This window comes from Nothoprocta perdicaria, unplaced genomic scaffold (assembly GCF_003342845.1).
Source record: "Nothoprocta perdicaria isolate Ctin4 unplaced genomic scaffold, notPer1 scaffold_41, whole genome shotgun sequence".
Classification (NCBI taxonomy): domain Eukaryota; kingdom Metazoa; phylum Chordata; class Aves; order Tinamiformes; family Tinamidae; genus Nothoprocta; species Nothoprocta perdicaria.
In genome coordinates, this window is record NW_020455655.1 from 2,381,387 (window position 1) to 2,400,361 (window position 18,975).

The 18,975-nt window shown below is 35.6% G+C and overlaps 1 protein-coding gene across 2 annotated transcripts; it reads left to right on the forward strand.

The window, feature by feature from the left end:
• Positions 1 to 380: 380 nt before the first annotated feature.
• Positions 381 to 18,172, forward strand: AP4E1 (adaptor related protein complex 4 subunit epsilon 1). 2 transcript variants are annotated; one of them, XM_026045733.1, is made up of 20 exons: positions 381 to 452; positions 1,212 to 1,335; positions 3,132 to 3,205; positions 4,106 to 4,227; positions 4,896 to 5,055; positions 5,566 to 5,732; positions 6,333 to 6,406; positions 9,003 to 9,125; positions 9,213 to 9,322; positions 9,612 to 9,751; positions 10,317 to 10,429; positions 10,564 to 10,682; positions 11,751 to 12,053; positions 12,465 to 12,579; positions 13,077 to 13,212; positions 13,370 to 13,625; positions 14,120 to 14,692; positions 15,119 to 15,303; positions 16,110 to 16,267; positions 16,745 to 18,168. In XM_026045733.1, exons 2-20 carry the CDS (start codon positions 1,215 to 1,217, stop codon positions 16,903 to 16,905), a joined length of 3,210 nt encoding a protein of 1,069 aa, XP_025901518.1. In that variant the 5' UTR covers positions 381 to 452; positions 1,212 to 1,214; the 3' UTR covers positions 16,906 to 18,168. The 2 variants fall into 2 exon arrangements, with proteins under 2 accessions (XP_025901518.1, XP_025901519.1); XM_026045734.1 differs by having other exon boundaries at positions 408 to 452; positions 16,862 to 18,172.
• Positions 18,173 to 18,975: the final 803 nt, after the last annotated feature.

Sequence of the window (18,975 nt, forward strand, 5' to 3'; positions counted from 1 at the left end):
GCAGCATCACGGCGCTCACCTCCAAGCATGTAGGGGCCGCGGCAGGGAGGGAGGGCGGGCGCGAGCGGGGCCTCGGCTCGGGGCTCGTCGTCCCCGGAGCCCGCGCGCTGCCGGCGCGGAGCGCAGCCTGGGCCCGCGGAGGGAGGCGGCGCCTTCGGGGGCTCTGGGCCCGGTGGGCCCTGGTGTTGGYGCTGCGCTAGCCCAGAGCAGTGCGGAGCGGCGCCGTGCGCTGTGCGGSCGCTGAAAGACCCCTGCGAGAACAGCGGGTGTAAAATTCTGAGAGGAATGGGGGATGTTATAAAAATAAACGTTTTATTGGCTTATACTTTGCATTTCATCTCCACAAATTATTTACTTAAAAAAAACCCAATCTTTTATAGGAAGAAGAAAAACTAATCCAGCAGGAACTAACCAGTTTGAAAGCCACAGTTTCTGCCCCTGCCACATCGCTCGTAAGTTCTGTTGCTGCTTATGGGCTGCAGGGACAGCAGGCAAACACGAGGAGGGCAGTGCACCTCSTTCCGCAAGGTTGAACCTCGCAACCACTGTTGAGAACAGTGGTTCTTGCTCATATGTATAAACCATAGTTGTAGGGTGCCCACAGTCTAGATATTTTGCAGTCTCTGATGTAATGTAGATGAAAGAAAAAAACAGCTTCACTCTGATCACTGGCATTGTTTCTGTCACTACTTTCTTCTGTTTAAGAGGCTGTGTTTGGTCATGTATACTGTCAGTCATGTCTGAGCTGTATGAGTGCAGACTTCTGTTTTGGGAGTAGTTAGTATAAAACTCAGCCACGTGAGTGAGAAACTTTGAAAGAAAAATAGAGCTTGCCTTCTCAAACATAGTAATAACCCATCCTACGTGAGTGCAGCAATTGTTATGAGGTAATTTGCATTAACACTGATCATCTACTCCTTAAGATCAGTAATATTTTTTGTGATGATTATAATAGATTTGATGCTGTTCACATRATAAGTATAATTAGAAAACATTTAAGGATAGTATGTTGGGATTTCTTCCATTGTGGTCAAAATCAATGCTGGTTCACCGCAGAGAAAAAATAATACTCCTCTGATTTTAGAAAATGTATGCGTATATATATACGTACATGTGTTTCTGTTAACTTTGTATACTCCTTTAGAGCAGTGAAGAACAACATAAAACATAATTAATCTAAAATCCTCAATACTTCATTTCTTGTATTTCAGCGAATGATGAAGGAATGTATGGTGAGACTCATCTATTGTGAAATGCTGGGATATGAGTCTTCCTTTGGATACATCCATGCAATCAAGCTAGCACAACAGGGAAATCTTCTGGAAAAAAGAGTTGGTATGTGAATTGCTCTGCAGCTTAGTAATATTCTTAAAGATGTTTTTAGAAGGTAGTGTAATACAAGATTAGACAAAAATGTTATAGTAAGACAAATTATTTTCTTGTACATAGAGTTGTTTTTTTTTCCTCTGGTCTGTTAAATAGCATTGGTCTATTAAATGCTATTTAACTTATGGGTAGTAGTTTATAACTTTTATAAAAATCTTATTGCTATAGGCAAAGTGGCTTTCAAAACTCTTTTTGTCTGTTTTGGTGATTATAGGATTTTTTGGTTTAGAAGCAGTAGTAAGGAATGAAGCCAATTGGGAGATGTTTAGAGCACAGGTACAGAAGTTCTTGTGGAAATCTAACAGGCTATTTCAAATTTATTTAAAATACCTTAGCATAGAAATTTCCTTGCYTGCCTAGTGTGGCTATATTAGGTTTTCCAGTAGACTTTGTTTGAAGAAGCTGTCAGCCAGTCTTGTCTGGAAAAATTCCTTGTAGTTGCTGGTTCAGCTGCCTAGTGAAGACATTTCTTCTTGTTTGCAGAGAAAATGATTTAACTCCAAGCAATACTGTATCTGCATACACAGAAGGAAGGCAATGTCTTGCGGGATATGCTTATTTGATATCCTTTGTTTGAATTTTATGTGGATCATCCACTCAAATATTGGAATTTCTAAGAAAGTCTGTCACAATGATGATCTAAAGATGCATTTTTCCCTGAGTAATACAAGCCAGTCTGCAGACATTCTGGTAGGGCTTAAGTCTATCTGCATCAAACCTAGGAGGGCAGATGGTAAGCTGTTTTGCAGAAAACTTATATATGGCCTTTGTAAATGTCAAGATGCTTTATGTCTTGCAATTAATCACTTTGAGTGCTTTTCATCCTAGGGGCTGGTTTTATAGCAGGGGTATTTGATTATTTGTTCTTGTGTGATGCATAAGGAAAACTTTGTTTTGGATGAGATATACAAAATGAGTGAACTGCAATTTTAAAGGTGTGCTGAACTGATAAAATACATGATAATGTTCCATGGTCAGATAGGCTAGTTTAATAATCTGGAAAATATRGTTGCTTGTGTCTAAGTTGCACATTTAGATCTGTATGTTTAGAATGAGCCATGCCTTTCTGATTGCAATCAAATTCCCTGGTAGAAGTGCTGTTATGCTGTATTTCTGATGTGTGGGGGCAATTATGTGCCTTTAAGTGSATTAGTTTATAAGAAAAGAAATAATGTTTCCTAAGGAAAAAAATTCTGGCAAGAATCTTTTCTGGGGTTCTAGAGTTGTTCTTTATTCCAAATAGCTAGAGCTAATAAATAAGGAGTGTCAGAYATAGGATGGTGAATTTACTTTTAGTACTTAACTTGGAATACAGTAGTGTATTTGAAATTGAACTTTATTTCTTGAAAAAAGATGGATAGAAGGAAGTGAGTTATCTGRTCTAGAAGAAATGTGTTCTTGTCTTGCTGAGAGAACATTAATTTTCCGGGAAGGGATTTCTTATGTTGTCCTCAGCTATTTTTTAGTGTCATTATAGTGTCTTTTATTTCTCACATATTGGGGATTTCTAGCTGTCATTTGTGGAGCTTTTATAACAATTTAAATGGTACTGGTTTGTYTAGAGGGAAAAAAAGAAATATTTAGTTAATAACTTGGTATATAAAATGCAAGAGACATTGTCACCTAACATTTTTTAATGTTTTGAATTATTTCCACTTGTATTATAGTCCTAAGTTTTCTTTTTACATTTATTTTTTATTGCTTCAAAGTAATACTGGAATCTTCCTTTTTTTTTTTTTTTTAAGGTTACTTGGCAGTTTCTTTATTTCTCCATGAAAATCATGAACTGCTACTTCTACTTGTGAACACAGTTGTGAAGGTACAGTGTTTTTGGAGGTCTTGAGGTAAACTAAACTTGGACAGATTCTCTCCCCTGTTTTCTCTGTTGTTGTTGAAGCTAGGAACCCATTACTAAAATCTTGCTGTTTTGAAGTCACTCTTTCTGGGGTCTGCGGTGACATTTCAAAAATGGCTTTGCTTGGTTTTGCATGGTTTGCATGGTTTTGTTTGTTTAAATTTGGTAATGTTTCTACAGATACAATATAAGCAACAATTTTGCAAAGGAAATATACCACCGAAATGTGTTATAAAGTGAACCAAATTATACTTTGGAGTATATATTTTAAACTCCAGGAGGAGCATTGCATGTATTTTCTGATATAAAATTTAGCTTTTACCTGACAACAGGTATCTGTTGACTTCTCTGAGTTCTTTGGGTGATAATTTTGATGGAAGGAAAAAGAAAATATTCTATGGAGTGATACTGAAAATCTATTTTTAATAAATATTTMATCAGCATCATCTTGTCTATTACTGCCTTTTACATGAAACAGTTATAGTTTCTAACTTTTTACATAATGATTACTCTTATCCTACATTAGTCTGAATTTTTACATATATATCTGAATATGAAAATGAAACAAATTTTCTTTATTTTCATAAAGAGAAGGTATATCTTTAGGTGTACAGTTTCTCAAACCCAAACAGTATTAGCTAATACATTTCAATGGTTAATTTGAATATTTTATTTTTATTTTATTTTTACAAGTAGAAATGTCTTTGTTCATTAGAAATAAAAATTTTGTACAGGGCAGCTCAAACCTTTTAGGCAGGCAGGTGTGCTAGGTCCAACCTGCTTACCTAAGTTTTGGGGTGTGTTTGGTAGAGAATTTAAAAGTTTAAATGAAAAATGACTATCTTATTTTAATGATTGTAATAGGACTTACAGAGCACTAATCTAGTAGAGGTGTGCATGGCGTTAACTGTTGTCAGCCAGATCTTTCCACGGGAGATGATTCCAGCTGTGCTTCCCCTAATAGAAGACAAATTGCAGCATTCTAAGTATGTATTCATTTAAAGAATGTCAGAAGTCATGTTCTAAAATTGAATGACTTGATCTTGCACGTAGCTTTAGTAGCTAATGTTATTTTCAGACCTGGTCTTTAGCCCTTACCTTCAGAAATTCCTTCTCTGCTATTTTTCTTCTTCCATTGTTATTTCAAGACTGTATTTTTTTACCAGTCTTGACTRAGTAGCGTGTAGACATTCTTTTAATTTGTTGTAATAGTATCTCATAGACAGAATATAACATTCTCATGATGAGAAATTTAAAAGAAAATGCAGAATGAACTGACTCAGTAATTAACTCYTATACAGTTCCTTCTTTGTTTTGAGCAGCAGATTTGTACTGTCCAGTTTCACAGTTTATCTGGTGTCTGTTCTTGTGKTTTTTTTTTAATGCATCTTGAGGTGCTTCTGAACTCTTTAAGTTTGCTTAGTTACCTCTTTACTTAGTCTTTAAGGACCAGCTTAAATACATTAGAAGAAAGTCATTTGGTCTCAAATCCTTGTCTGTAAAACATGAGTACTCGATCTTTCTGTCAGTCTTGAGAACATCATGATTACATAATATTTCTGTGCTGTGGAAATGAGAAACACAATTGTTTTTGCTAAGTCAGRTACTTAAAACATGAAAGCAGCTTGATTGTTTTGTGTAAATTTTTCTTCAGGGAAATAATACGAAGAAAAGCTGTTCAGGCTTTGTATAAATTCTATCTCATTGCTCCCAACCAAGTCCAGCACATTCATGATAAGTTCCGAAAAGCCCTGTGTGACAGGGATGTTGGAGTCATGGCTGCTTCTTTGCATATTTATCTTCAAATGATTAAGGTAGGCAAAGAATCAGAAACAAATAGAACTCACAGGCTGATTATATGTCTRCCATAAATATGGGAACCTTTATCGGAAGTTTTATAGATCCATAATCTTCAGAAAAGCTGAGTTATGTGATCATGGAAATCTTTGCTATTTTCAATGGTTATCCAGCTCTTTTTTATCTTCAGGCAGAGGTCCACATGTTGCTCAATCAAAATGCTTATTGGTATTTTTACTGCAAACCAAAATTCAATTCATGTAGTATGTTAAAGAATATGCTGAAATTTCCATGTGAACTCATTACCTTTGCCTTCAAGTGACATTCACTGTCCTTGGAAAAGTGCAAGTAAATAGCCTTGGCTTAAAGTGAAGAGCTTACATTACAGGTTTGAGGGATGAGAGCGTTTGACCATGAAGCAGTTGGTCACTGTAGCTATTTTGACTGTATTTGATTTGTAGTCTTACTYTGTACTTTTGAAGCACCGTATTAAAATGTTTGAATTGTATTTCTTTTCCATTATACAGGAAAACTCATCTGGATACAAGGACTTGACAGGGAGTTTCGTAACCATCCTGAAGCAGGTAGTGGGAGGAAAGCTCCCTGTTGACTTCAATTATCACAGTGTGCCAGCTCCGTGGTTACAAATTCAACTTTTAAGAATTTTGGGGCTACTAGGAAAAGACGATCCAAGGTAACCAAATTTTTCTCTGCAGTTAATTCTTTTGAGGTACAAAGAACACACAGTTCTTAACTGGACAGCTTTTCTCCTCTCTTATAGGTGAATTTCAGTTTGTCTTTATACGTTTGTTTTTTATAAATATTGCTGTCAGCAGATTCATTATTTTTTAAGAGAGGTTAAATTCTGAGCCTCTGTCTCAGCAGTGATTGATTATTATGGCATACATGTGTAATGCATTTTTGATCAGGATTTCTATTACTACTTTAGCATGCAACTGAGTGAAATATACATATACACCGCTGAAGTGGTGTATTTTTTTTTGACCCATCTATGACTTTTTCCTGCTGATATCTTATTTTTAATYCAAGTAGTAAGGGGTGTGTTTTTTCATGTGATGTGGCAAATGTTTTGTTTGAAAGCTGAAAACATTGTTAGATGTCCTTTAAAGACAGGTTATAGAGCTTTTCAATTTTAAAGTGAATCTGTAAATATCAATAATTTGTTTTACACATCAGTATTGATATTAGTTTTTTTTTGAAAAGGAGAGCCTTATGGAAATATATTAATGCTGCAAATGAGAATTTTCTAAACATTCTTTTTCATTTTAAACAGGACAAGTGAATTGATGTATGATATTTTGGATGAATCTTTAAGAAGAGCAGAGATAAATCATAATATTACTTATGGTGGGTAAGAGTATTGTATGTATTTATCAATATTTGTAAAGAGTGAAAATGTTAGTAGTGCATCATACTAAAACATACTCAGTACATCTGAAAAGGCTAGTTATGTTTTCTGTATATAACAGTTGTATTTTTAGCTGTCGATGATAAGTGTCTGTTCTGTTTTATCAGTGAAAAAATATTCAGTAGGAATCAGATCATCCTGACTGAAAAGCCTGTTTTATGTTTGCATTGTCTTTGCCCTTGAATACATGAAGTTGTCTCCTGTTTGGAAGCTCTTTTTGAGCCTTGCTTAAGTTGAAATAAATCACAGTAGAAAAATTATAGTGCTACAGCCCTACTAGAAAGACTTAGTTCTTCAGCCATTAATCTGTTCTTTGTCTCAAGATGGGCAATAAAATTGTGCAAGGGTGAGGACATTAGCTCTTTAGAGGTAGATATTTTCCTAGTAGCCACAGTTAATAAAAATTCCTTTTCCAAAGTTCAGTGTTGTGATGCCCATGAAAAGATATTTTTGGCACTTGTCTAAATTGAAATTTCAGAATCGTGGTTTGAYTGTGTTTATTTTATTACCTCTTCTGCGGGGAAGCTGTATTTGTTGCTGAAACAAAATAAAGAAAAATAACAGTATTATGAAGTTTTTTCAGATTAAAAAAAAGAGTAATTTTTCTGAATTTATCTTGGCCTTCCCCTCCTCACCTGTTAATTTTTCCTCAAGTACCCAAGGGAGATGATTCACTGTAAAAACTCAGTTTGTGGATTAATAGCAAAACCCTATAAATATTGCCAAGGTACTTGTACTAATGGAATAGAGAGGAAATTGAGATGCTTCCTTGATAGGTGTTTTCTGAAGCATTGTGTCAACTTCCCTACCACTGTAAAGCAGTGAAAAATAGTCTCTTTGAGAACATAATACATGAAGAAGCATTCATTAGACATTAAATATATTCAGATTGTGACATCCATGTATTTAGGAAAATAGAATATTTTGTTAAAATTCAAAAAAAAAAAAAACCCAACAACAACAAAACAAACCAACAAAACCTTGTGTGCTAAGAGTTTAGAGGCCAAAGTGGAGAATTTACACAAAGATGGGGGTAGGTGTTATTTTTCAATACAGTAAACTGTTTCTAAAAGGTTGCAATGATCCCACACCAGAGAGAATTGTAATTACGAGTGGATACTCTTTCTGATACAAAGTCAATGCTCATTGTATGTTTTTACCTTGTTGCAGGCAGTTGCGTTGTTAATGTGTAAATCTTTTTCAGATGTGATTTTTTTAATGCTTGAGAAGTGAATTACTGCCTACCTCACTCTATAGCAATCAGTTAAGGGATGGAATTAAAAAAAGAAAAAGAAAATCTAAATTCCTGATAAATGGATTAGAGCAACTTTTTAAAAAATGTTTGCCTGAGTTACTACTGTAAAGAATTATGTTGAGTGTAATTCAGTTTCTTTTTCTAGCTTTCTTCAACATATAAGTAGTGTTTTTGATTGGTTTGTTTTTAAGGAGAGGCAGATTTTCTGTTAAAGTTGTTTTGGCTGACCATAGTAGCTTCAAAATCAGGACTTACTGAAAATACTGTGTCAAATTCTTTTTAGTTGCCTATTGGCTTTCTGAAGAGTCACAGTTTTGTCTCTCAGAGCTTTCAAGACAAAGTTGTATGCAGTTAGCAACAAAATTAAAATATTTGTACTAAAGGTGATAGGTTTTCCGCCTGTTTTCACGTGAATAGGTGCTTTGCAACTGGATTTAGTAACCTTAGGATATCTTGCAGTGATAGCTGCTGAAGCTGATAGCTGATAAGAGCTGTATGTTCTGGGAAGCTATTAGAATGTGGARTGGTGGAAACATGGTCACTGAGAGTATTAAAACATGTTTATACACTAAAATATTGGCAAGGCTTTGTTTTCACTTTTGATTCCCTAAGGATTGAATCCCTCTGTGGGCTTGATAACCTGTTGTAGKTTAACAGAGAAATASAGAAGAACAAGATAAACTACGAAAWGGCATGAGGAACAGTTCTGTTGTATGTTGACTCAAATATTCTTACATAAAAACAACTGTTCTTCATGCCATTTTGTAGTTTATCTTGTTCTCCTTTTGGTTCCCTATGCCAAATAGCCTGCATTGCATTTCAGTGCACATTTCTGGCCATATTTCTGTGCTGCACCCCAAAATGATCACAATTTTTTTCTCCTGTTAATGAGCAAGAAGGAATACCTCTGCTTTTAGAAATACGTAAATACAACTGTACTAGAATGGTGACTGTACATTTCCACCTACTCAGTGGCCCGGTATTATATTACTACTGTCTTTAAGACACTTGCAGTTTTGTTAGATGAGCAGTGAGAATATTTTGTTTGCAGAAAGAAAATGTATTTGTGTAGGAATGGAATATATACTTAAAAAATGAAATGCAGATCTGGTGACTTCATAAGTATATCTTGGGTGTAAGGTAGTAATCTGCTCTAATATAATAAATGGACCACATTTGGCCTCATATTTATGTTCTGAAGATGCGTGCTTGTTTGTTTGTTAAAAATGTTTGCATTGTAGAACGATCTAATGCACATTAATCATTTGTTTTTGCCCCAGCCATCTTGTTTGAATGTGTCCAAACAATATATACAATTCACCCCAAGTCTGAACTACTTGAAAAGGCTGCCAAGTGCATTGGAAAATTTGTTTTGTCATCCAAAATTAATCTGAAATATTTAGGTAAGGATACCTGGCTTCATTAMGAAATTTTAAACCTGATCATGCTGATATGTAGTCCTTTATCATTTGCAAATGCTAATTTTCTAGGTTTAAAGGCACTGACCTATGTTATCCAGCAGGATCCTAATCTGGCACTTCAGCACCAGATGACAATAATTGAGTGCCTGGACCATCCTGATCCCATTATTAAAAGGGAGGTCAGTTAATTTCTAAACACCATAAATGGAGTTAATTTTTAAGATTGACAATGTGTGTGTGTTTTTTTTAAGAATGGTGTTAAAGACATAGTATGTCTCAGTTATTTTGAGACAGCAGTTATGAACAATATTTATGTGACAAACAGTTTAGATAGGCCTTGTATTACATTTGAGACTTGACAAATAAAAACAGTTGCTCAATTTGGCATCAGACTAAAGTGCATCTTAGTTTAATTTCCTGTGTTGACTCATCAGAGCCAGCTGAGTGTTTTTTTACTTTCTCTTTCAGACTTTAGAGCTTCTGTATAGAATTACAAATGGACAGAATGTAGTTGTCATAGTTCAGAAGATGCTTGATTACTTAAAGCAAAGCAAAGAAGAATATACCATTATCAGCTTAGCTGGCAAAGTAGCAGAACTAGCTGAGAAATATCCTTTTATTTTCCTAAAGACKTAAGAGTCAGAGCTCAGCCAAAAGTCAAAACTTGTTTCTTGATCTCCTGTAATAGCAGATGTTACAGCTGTGCCTTTTGCTCTATTTTAAATGCGAAGGATGAATAAAAGAAAATGCATATAAAAATCACTGAATGTTTCACTTCTATATTTCACAAGTGAAAGATATTCTCAAATATTTTGGGTTTGGAGTTTGGCATTAAAAGCCATTTTTCAAATTAAAACYTGAAAGCCTTATATCTCTGCCTGAAAGTGGAGAGGTGTCAGTGTTTTATTCTGCAGTAGCGAGAATGTTCTTCACTTCAAGAAAGAATTAATGATTTTTCTTTTGTCCTTTTTTTCTCTTGCCTTTCTCCATACTCTTAGATATTGGCAGGGCAGGAGATGGAATTTTCTATCATTTATTCACAATTCATGATATATTGATTGGTTAGATCATAAGTAGGACCAGTAACTTGTATAAAGTTTGTTTCTTTAGGAAGCACACAAAAAATGAATAAAAAATTATGCCTTAGCACTTAATTCCTTAACATCTGGACACGTATGCCCCTGACAACGAGTGGTTCATCCAAACAATGAACGCCGTGTTCTCAGTGGGAGGAGATGTTGTGTATCCTGATATCCCCAACAACTTCTTGAGGTTGCTGGCTGAAGGTAACTCACTGGATGCTGTCAAGTGTTAGCCAGATGTTAGTTAATCATCTGTCTTTGTTTTTTAAAATGCCATTTGAAGCATCTGATGCAAGTGGCATCTTTTACAGGCAAAGCATGTATTATTTTCTCTTTAGGATTTGATGATGGAAAAGAAGATGAACAGCTACGGCTGTACGCTGTGCAGTCTTATTTAGCTTTATTGGAAGAGGAAGATGCATTCTATCCACAGAAATTTCTGCAAGTTATGAGTTGGGTAAGGTGGGCACAGAGTAAAAATTGAACACATAAATGTGAGAAAATTGTGAAAGGTATTAATGTTTCTGATGATAAACAGTTGTTTTTAAGATATATTTTTAACCATGAATATTTTTACTTGAAATTGTGACATTGTGATGTTTTTTTAGCAGCTGTTTTTGTTGTCTAAGGACTTCTTAGATTATCCTAGATAGTGGAAAAGGAGATCTCCCTTTCAAGGCAGGTGACTGTTAGAATGGTTTACTAGCTGCTTGCAGAGAGCCTTCCCAGCTTTATCACAGTTAGGCCAGATGCAGCTGTGAAATGTGTGTTCAGCCTTTTAGCTAACTGCACAGTTGCAGGGCTTGTGTTCTGTGGCACCTAGGAAAGCTTCAAGTTCCACTGAAGATGAAGAGGCTGCATTAGGGACAAGTCTTTTTTTTAAGGATGTTATTGCTATATTTAGCTTCCTTTTCAAGACAGCTATTTGATTTTAAGATATTAGAATCTGAAGTCTGCTGAAGCCATGTACAAAAGCCATATATTACACAAAACAATACGATTTAGAATGTGTGTCTCTGAGAAATCTTGGTTGGAGACAATCAGCTGTATAAGCTTAACAGACCTCTCTTTCTATAATAAAATGGGTAACCCTTGGTAAGCAATTGGATGCTCAACTGAGATTATATTTTTTGTATTACTGAAAGTAATTTTGTCCTTAATAGACCAGCAATTAAACTGGCAGCAGCTTGGGAAGACAACTGTGCTGACTGCTGTTCTTAATTACAGGTCAGGTTTTACTGCAAACAACTTTAAAGTTGTAACACTTTAGTCCAAAGCCATGAGAGGTACTTGCCTTTACGTTGTATCTCTTGCTTTTACTTTATTGCAGATAGAAAGGTAGTTTCCAAGACTTTATATGTAGTTATATCAATATCTCTGATGTTTTTTGAATGTGAAGTAGATTTTTGCTGTGTTACTGTACTATTACCTGAATTTCAAAACTATACTATTACCTGAATTTCAAAACTGAAAGCACTGCTCTGTGTGTGAATAAATGTGTATTTTGTCTGTTCTTTGTGAATAGGTTTTGGGAGAATACTCCTGCCTTGTTACAGATGTTGATCCAGAGATTATTTTGACACGACTCCACCGGTTACTGAAGAAGACTTTTGTTACTCCTGAAACAAAAGCTTGGATTATGTCTGCAGTCACCAAAATAGCATCACGCACCTCCTCTTCTAAAACAGTGGACAAAATAATCCAGGAATTCAGCACCTCTCTAGATACCTGTGTGAGGCAATATGCCTTTGAATTAAAGCATCTGTATGAAGACAAAGTATTGATGAAAAACTTGCTCCCTTTTGATGCTAGTTGCAATGACCTAGTGGTAAGATAGCTGCATAGTCTTCCTCTTGAACTTTGGCTCAGAGATTTAATATTTCAGAAAAAGGTATTTTAAAAATGAATTATATTTGGCAGTGAAGACTGCTTGCACTTGTCTTTCAGTCTCATTGAAAAAGACTTTTGGAAACATACTTTCAGATATCTAGGTTGAATTTTAATGTTCTGTACCAAAAAACACAGCCATTGTATTTAGTAATGTGATGTTGGTTTTAAAAAGAATTTAAAAAAAAAATAGGTCTTACTGATTATGGTACAGATTTTTTTTTTTATCCCATGCTTCATATTCAAAAATACTGGTTTTGCACTGAAGTGTTCTTTCAGAATGGATATTTTTCTTTTTGTTGATGGTTCTATATTCTTAATTTTCTGTTCTTTCTTCCTTAATTCTKTGTAGGTGGATGCTTCTTTATCTTTTCTGGATGGGTTTGTGGCTGAGGGACTTGGCCATGGTGCAGCACCGTATAAACCTCATCAYCAGAGACAGGAGGAGAAACTTTCTCAGGAAAAAGGTGATTGATTTAAATGCATTCACTCGACATCTGGTAAACTATCTGTTGCATGTAAACAAACAGCRTAAGTGTCCATCTAATACAATTTCTTGAAGTCAGGTTATATATACATGTATATGTTATGTGCATAAACTTCAGAGATATTTTTGAGTACAAAGAGTTTAACTTCGAATTTTTTCCTGCAATAATACTAGGACTAATTATATATTTTTCAGCTGATAGTGCTCACTTATGTCCAGTAAGCTTAATGTTAATAAGAACTAACAAAARCACATGTGGAAGATAGCTGTAGAAAGACGTCCTAGTTCTTAGTATGTTGTAGCTGGGGGAATGATTAATGATGTTGTTATTAACATCATTCATGATTTCCCCAGATAATCATTATATTATTGATTCCTGAAGCATGAGAACTATAGCAGTGCAGCCTATCTCTTTTCATTTTTTTTCTTAGTGTTTACATTTCATTGTGATTTTGAAAGATTCTGTCTATTTTACAGCTTTGAATTTTGAACCTTACGGATTATCATTTGCTTCAAGTATATCTTCATCTGGCTTGACTGGCAGACAGTCCCCCACTGGTTTATCTTTTGGTTCGGACACATCTGGTAATAGTGCTGAGACAGGACATAAAGAGTAAGTTGAATTGTCTTTGAAATGAAGCGCATTTAAGCTTATGTTCTTGTCAGTATCATGTCTCTCTTTGGTGCTTCATTACATGAAAGTAAAAAATACAACTGAACTTGAAATCAACCTCTGACCTTTGTGATGTATTTTTATTTTACTTTATTAGGACAAATAGTCTGAAACTCGATGGAGTAAGGAAACTCTGGGGAAAAGAAGGTTATCTCCCCAAAAAGGAAAACAAAACAGGGAAAGAAGATGAACCTCTGACTGTTCCTTGTGGCAGCTTATTGGCAGGGCATGTGTCTGATCCGCCTGTGTCCCAGGCTGATCAAGCTGCCAGCCTCACCGAGGAAGAAAAAGAGAAACAGCAGTTAGCATCAACATTGTTTGTTGGACTAGGGTCGAATGCTGGTGTCAGTCTGGTAAGTGTGTTTATTTTGTTGATGCACCAGTTTGAAGTTTCTCTACACCCTTATTTATAGTTACTGATTTGATCTTTATTTACATTGAAATATTCATTTTGGTGAAACTARGCAGGTGATCTTTTTTATGGTATTATACAGCAAGTTAAGGAATTYGCCATTAGGTTATCTTTTTAATACTGGCCTAATTATATTAGCTAGCTCAAATGTTGGCATTTACCGCTGTTCTAATTAGATGCTTTTTAAYAGTGTCTTTTCTGAATTATACAGCTTAAAGTCATTCTTGCATTGCACACTCTCCCCATGCCCTATAAGAAATTGAACAGAAGCCTGTTGCTATATTCTTTAAATTTTTTACAATGCATTTGCCTTTGTCATCTGAATTATTGTTCTTTTTTTTTCTTTGCTCTTTGTTTCATTCTGGTAATAAGTATGCAGCTTGTCCCTAGAGGCAAAAGAAACCTTTTAATTTTCACTTCTCTTCCCCTTTTCAGATGGGGAAGGCAGACATGGCTACTCAGAAGTTCAAAAGAAAATCAAAGATGAATGAAACTCAAAATACTGAAGAGACACCAGACGACATCCAAAATAGTGCTGCTTTGGCCCTTGATCCCTTGCTTGATACACTACCTAGTAACCAGGAAAGCCATGAGGGTGTTGAACATGCAAGGTTAAGGGAAGCCCCTCWGTGTTCTTCAGATACCGTGGAAGATAATGTAGCATCTCAAAACCCTCAGTCCTTAAAGCATGGGCCGGAGAACRAACTTCTAGGTAGTAGACTGTCATCATCCTCTCTGTTTGCTGATAATATTGAGATTTTTCATCCTTTGCCAAATGCTGAATGTGAAAGTGCCAGTAAAACTCTGTTGGCCCCTTCCCTACCAGGAGAACTAGCAGAGCAGCCTCACTCTGAAGTAGTGGAACTTAGTCAGAATGGTGATCTAGCTCTGCATTCATGCAAGGTGTGGACAGATGACTCTCTACTGCTTGCAATGTTTATTTCAAATAAAAGCACTTCTGCACTTAATACTGTGAACCTAGTGTTTGAAGAAGCAGAACATTTTCAGGTAAGAAACTGTTTCAAGCATAGTTCACATTCATTTGGAATTCTTGATWTTATCCAAGTTTAACTGCACAGTATTTTCTTCAATGTAATAGCTAAATATATTGGGTGATATAAATAAGTTTGATGAAARCATGTAATGAATAGAAGCTTTACGTAAATAATTTAAAAGCTAATTAGCAATGGTTAATGAATCAGTGACAACTATAAAAACATGAAGGCACTCTAAAAGTGATAACCAAACAAAGGGAATTAACCAAAATGTTCATTTTAGAATCGCTAATGGATTACAGTTATTTTTTTTCCATTGGTTTTGGGCTTGTACCAAATCTGTCATGGCATTTATAGAAGATGATCATAGCTTGTCTCTCTATTCCTTGTAACTCATTTAACATTCCACATGAATATTCCACTTTTTTAATGGGTATAGATTTTGGAGGGTCCAGCCTACCACTTCTCTGTGATAGAAGCTCAGAGCGTGGAACATTGCCAGCGATGTGTGCAGATGGACAAAATCTGTACACAGGGAATTCTTTCTGGCTCCATTAGTTACCAGTCCGAGACAGAAACCCGTCTTCAGTTTTCAGTCATTTTATCATTGTTGGACTTCATCAGGTAACTAGAATTAGCTGCTGTTTTCTAAAATGTGTGTGGTTAAATAAATATTAGACAAGTGCAGGGAATGTTGAGTGTGAAATACAACATTTAATCTATGAGCAGCTGATTTCAGTGTATTTGAGATTACTGCTAATGATGAATGTTTATTTTCACACTTAGAAGTGGAGGGAGGGAAGATGAATTCCAGAARAAAATGCAAATTCTGTAAAGATGTTGACTGTATTTGCAGTTTAGAATATTCTTAAAATAAGAATAATTTTTTGAGGAGATTATTAGAACTCAGTGAACAGAAAGATAAGAAGGGTATATTGTTTTAGAATATAGCAACAGCTAAACCMCTTTGGGTTTGACCCATTACGTGTGTGTGTGCGTGTGCATATATATTTATTTGAACACTTTTTTTTTTTTCAGTAAGAAAACGAAGAGATTTTATTTTTAAGATAGATCTTTCTGTTTGGTGACTTTTCTGACATGGTGAAATTCACTCTGTTTTCCAAACTTATTTGTATTCATTTATTTCTAACTTTCATTTTAATTCTGTATTGTTGAACAAGCATCTTAAGGTAGTTGACTTTTATTTATTTTGATCAAATGATCTAAACTAAAAAGTAATGTTCTCTAAGATGAAAACTGGAAACTTGTATGTTACATTGGCAAGAGTGTAGGGGCTTGTTTAAACAAAGTTGCATTTGGTTTTTGCTTGTACTGTTGTCTGCTTGTTGTTAGATACAGATTTATTTGGAAGACCAAGTATATTCTGGATAATATGTCTTAAYTAAGATTTGTGGTCAACTTATTTTTAGGCCAATGGAAATGACTACAGAAGACTTTGGGAAGTTGTGGCTGTCCCTCTCCAATGATGTGAAACAGAATTTAAAAATGTCATCTTCTCAAGATTCTTTTTCAGCAACTCTGAATACACTGCAACAGAAGTTAAAGCTACATATAGTTGATATTATAGGTGAGTCAAGTTACACTGCAAGGTTGCTTACCATCTGCAGATTGTTACAGGAAAATAAGTGCTTGGCAGCAGGTACATGACAGTCTACTTTTGGGGACATGCTAACCCTTACCCAGGAGCATTTTGCTGTGGATTTTAATGGCCTTATTTGGGGGTGTCTGTGTGAAGGTTGAAATATCTGTACCAATATTAGTGTACAGAAGAGAACAATTTTTTACAGGCAGCAGGCTATTTGTACCACTGTTTCTGAAGAGTTTTGGAGGGGATTAAAATTGGAGGTTAGAATTTATGGCAGAAGGTACGAAGCCAGGGTTGCATGCAGCAGGCATGACTTTGGGTGATAAAGAAGCAGGAGGTAAGAGGAGAAGAGAACAGAAGAAACAGGCTTTGAAAAGAGTTCTTGTGAACTGTACATCTATACAGTTGCTACATCTAATTATTATTTCTCTCAATTTGTCCATGGCTTGTTATTTTAAGGTAATGAGGGAATACTGGCATGCCAGCTGCTTCCATCCGTGCCCTGTCTGCTGCACTGTCGTATTCGTGCAGGGATGCTGGCTTTGTGGTTCAGATCGCCTTGTTCTGCTCTTCCAGATAGTTTGCTCTATCAGTGCCAAAAGGTGATGGAAGAATCCTAATAATAATAGTGCCTGCCTTAATCTCTTGGTGTATGAAAATCAAATGGAAGATTTACACAGCTGCACGATAATTACCAAAGCTAAATTAAGATACTGATTCTAAGAAGTATAAAAGGTTTCTTGAACTGACGTATGTCRTGTGGACTTGTGGAGACAAATGATGATGTAAAGTATGCCTGGAAAACCATGCTCAGGATTGTACAGTCACTGACAAGTCATCTGCTAAAGTATTGTTACCTGTTTAAGTGAAATGTATATTTCTTACTTTTGTTGTAAATGACTGAAAGTATTTATTTTTATTATAGAACTTTTATAGATGCCAACAGTCATTCCTCATAGAAACTGTATAATATCATTTTAAGGAAAACRTATCTTTGTTATGAGATTCAGACTTGAACATTTATCAGGATCTTCTCACTTTATTTTAACAGTTTTTCTAAAGCTKTATTTTAAACACTGCTAGCAACAAGACGTGTATCAGTTGTTGTATGAAGTACCTTATATGCGAACAAATGTGTGATGTGAAGATAATTAAAATATTACAGTGCGTAATACATTTCCCATGATCTCTGGCATCACCATGTAGGTATTGAGTGGTAATAGCTAGGGTCCTGGTGGAAGGCAGACTGTAAAGAGGAGGTTGTTCCCAAGTGCTTCATGGGGACGATCACCCAGGACTCTTCGAGTTGGTTCCTRTCTGCACGGATTCCTTCCTGCCTCTCGTTCATCCTGTTGCCTTTGCCAAGGGGTCTGCAACAGCTACTGAGTCTCAGTGCATGTTCTAAAGACGAGTTTCACGTGAGTAGAGCCTGAGATGGCTGAGCTGGGTAGTTGGGTGCCACTGAGTGGGCACATTCAGAGTACTCAGCCTTAATCCTGTATGCTTWATTTGGATAATATCCCTATCCATGAAATACAGTTTCTAGGGAGGAAACTGCTGTTTTTYCCCTAAATCTAATTCTTTAGTAGTTCACTTATAAGACTGTGCAAACCTTTGACTGGTTGGGATTTGGCTGTATTGTGGGTGTGTGGCTAGGAACTGTTGTAAGGCATAAAGATCTAAATCAGTGCGGTGTGAATGCTGAATGTGTCTGGATATACCTCACAAGCTCAAAAACCTAGTCATTTTAATTTATTTAGACATCACATGAAATAGTATTTTTCTAATACTATTTGCCATTATTTATAACTGGCTATGTTTTGTTATTTATAAACTTAAGACTGCACAAATATTTCTCATAGGTATTGTATAAATAGAATCTGCACCACTTTATTCTTTCTGTGTTTAATTCTTAAGGGAATTTTTTGTAGCATTTCAGTTTTATCATTTCTGGCCTGATAAGCTCYCATTTAAAGGAAAATATTCTGTTAATTTGCTAATGTTTTGCTAACAGCTCATGGAGTAAGAATATGATATTCATGTGCTGTTAGTTAAGTGCTGTGGGTTTTCTTTGTTCTTTTTGTGCTGTTGGCTTTTCAGCTTTTCTTTGGTAACATCCTAGCAATTTTTCTTTTTTTTTTTTTATGTTTTTGCAGTTTTTCTGGGTGGCTTTTGGCAGTTTCAAGTCTTAAAGCAAAACTGCTTCTTGCACTGTCACAGATTACAATCACATAAGGAAAGCTCCTTTTTCACTGTTGTTTCAGTACCCTCTTATTGAGGCATTTGAAGTGCACTGAACATGTAAATATATTTAATGGTCTGCCTACTTTAATCATGTTTACTTAATGCTTCTTGAGGGTTTTATATAAGTGAAAACTGATTTGTAGTGGAAAAATTTCCAGTGAATTCTTTCTCTGGTGGTAAATCAGACTTGTGACTTTCATGTTCATGTGAGATGTTACAGAAGTATCTGTTTCTGGCTGATGCATTTCTACAGTTTCAGCAATGAGGTCTTGTCTGTGTTTAAAAATAACCACAAAGACACTAATGCCTTCAATTGTTCATGTGCTGCTCTTAACCTCTCTCGCTGTAAGGAATACTGTGTGTTAAGCTGTAAATATGCAGATTCTCAGAACATAATCAAGTTTTATGCTAGTGTCATATAAAGGCTTTTGCAGGGACTTGTACCT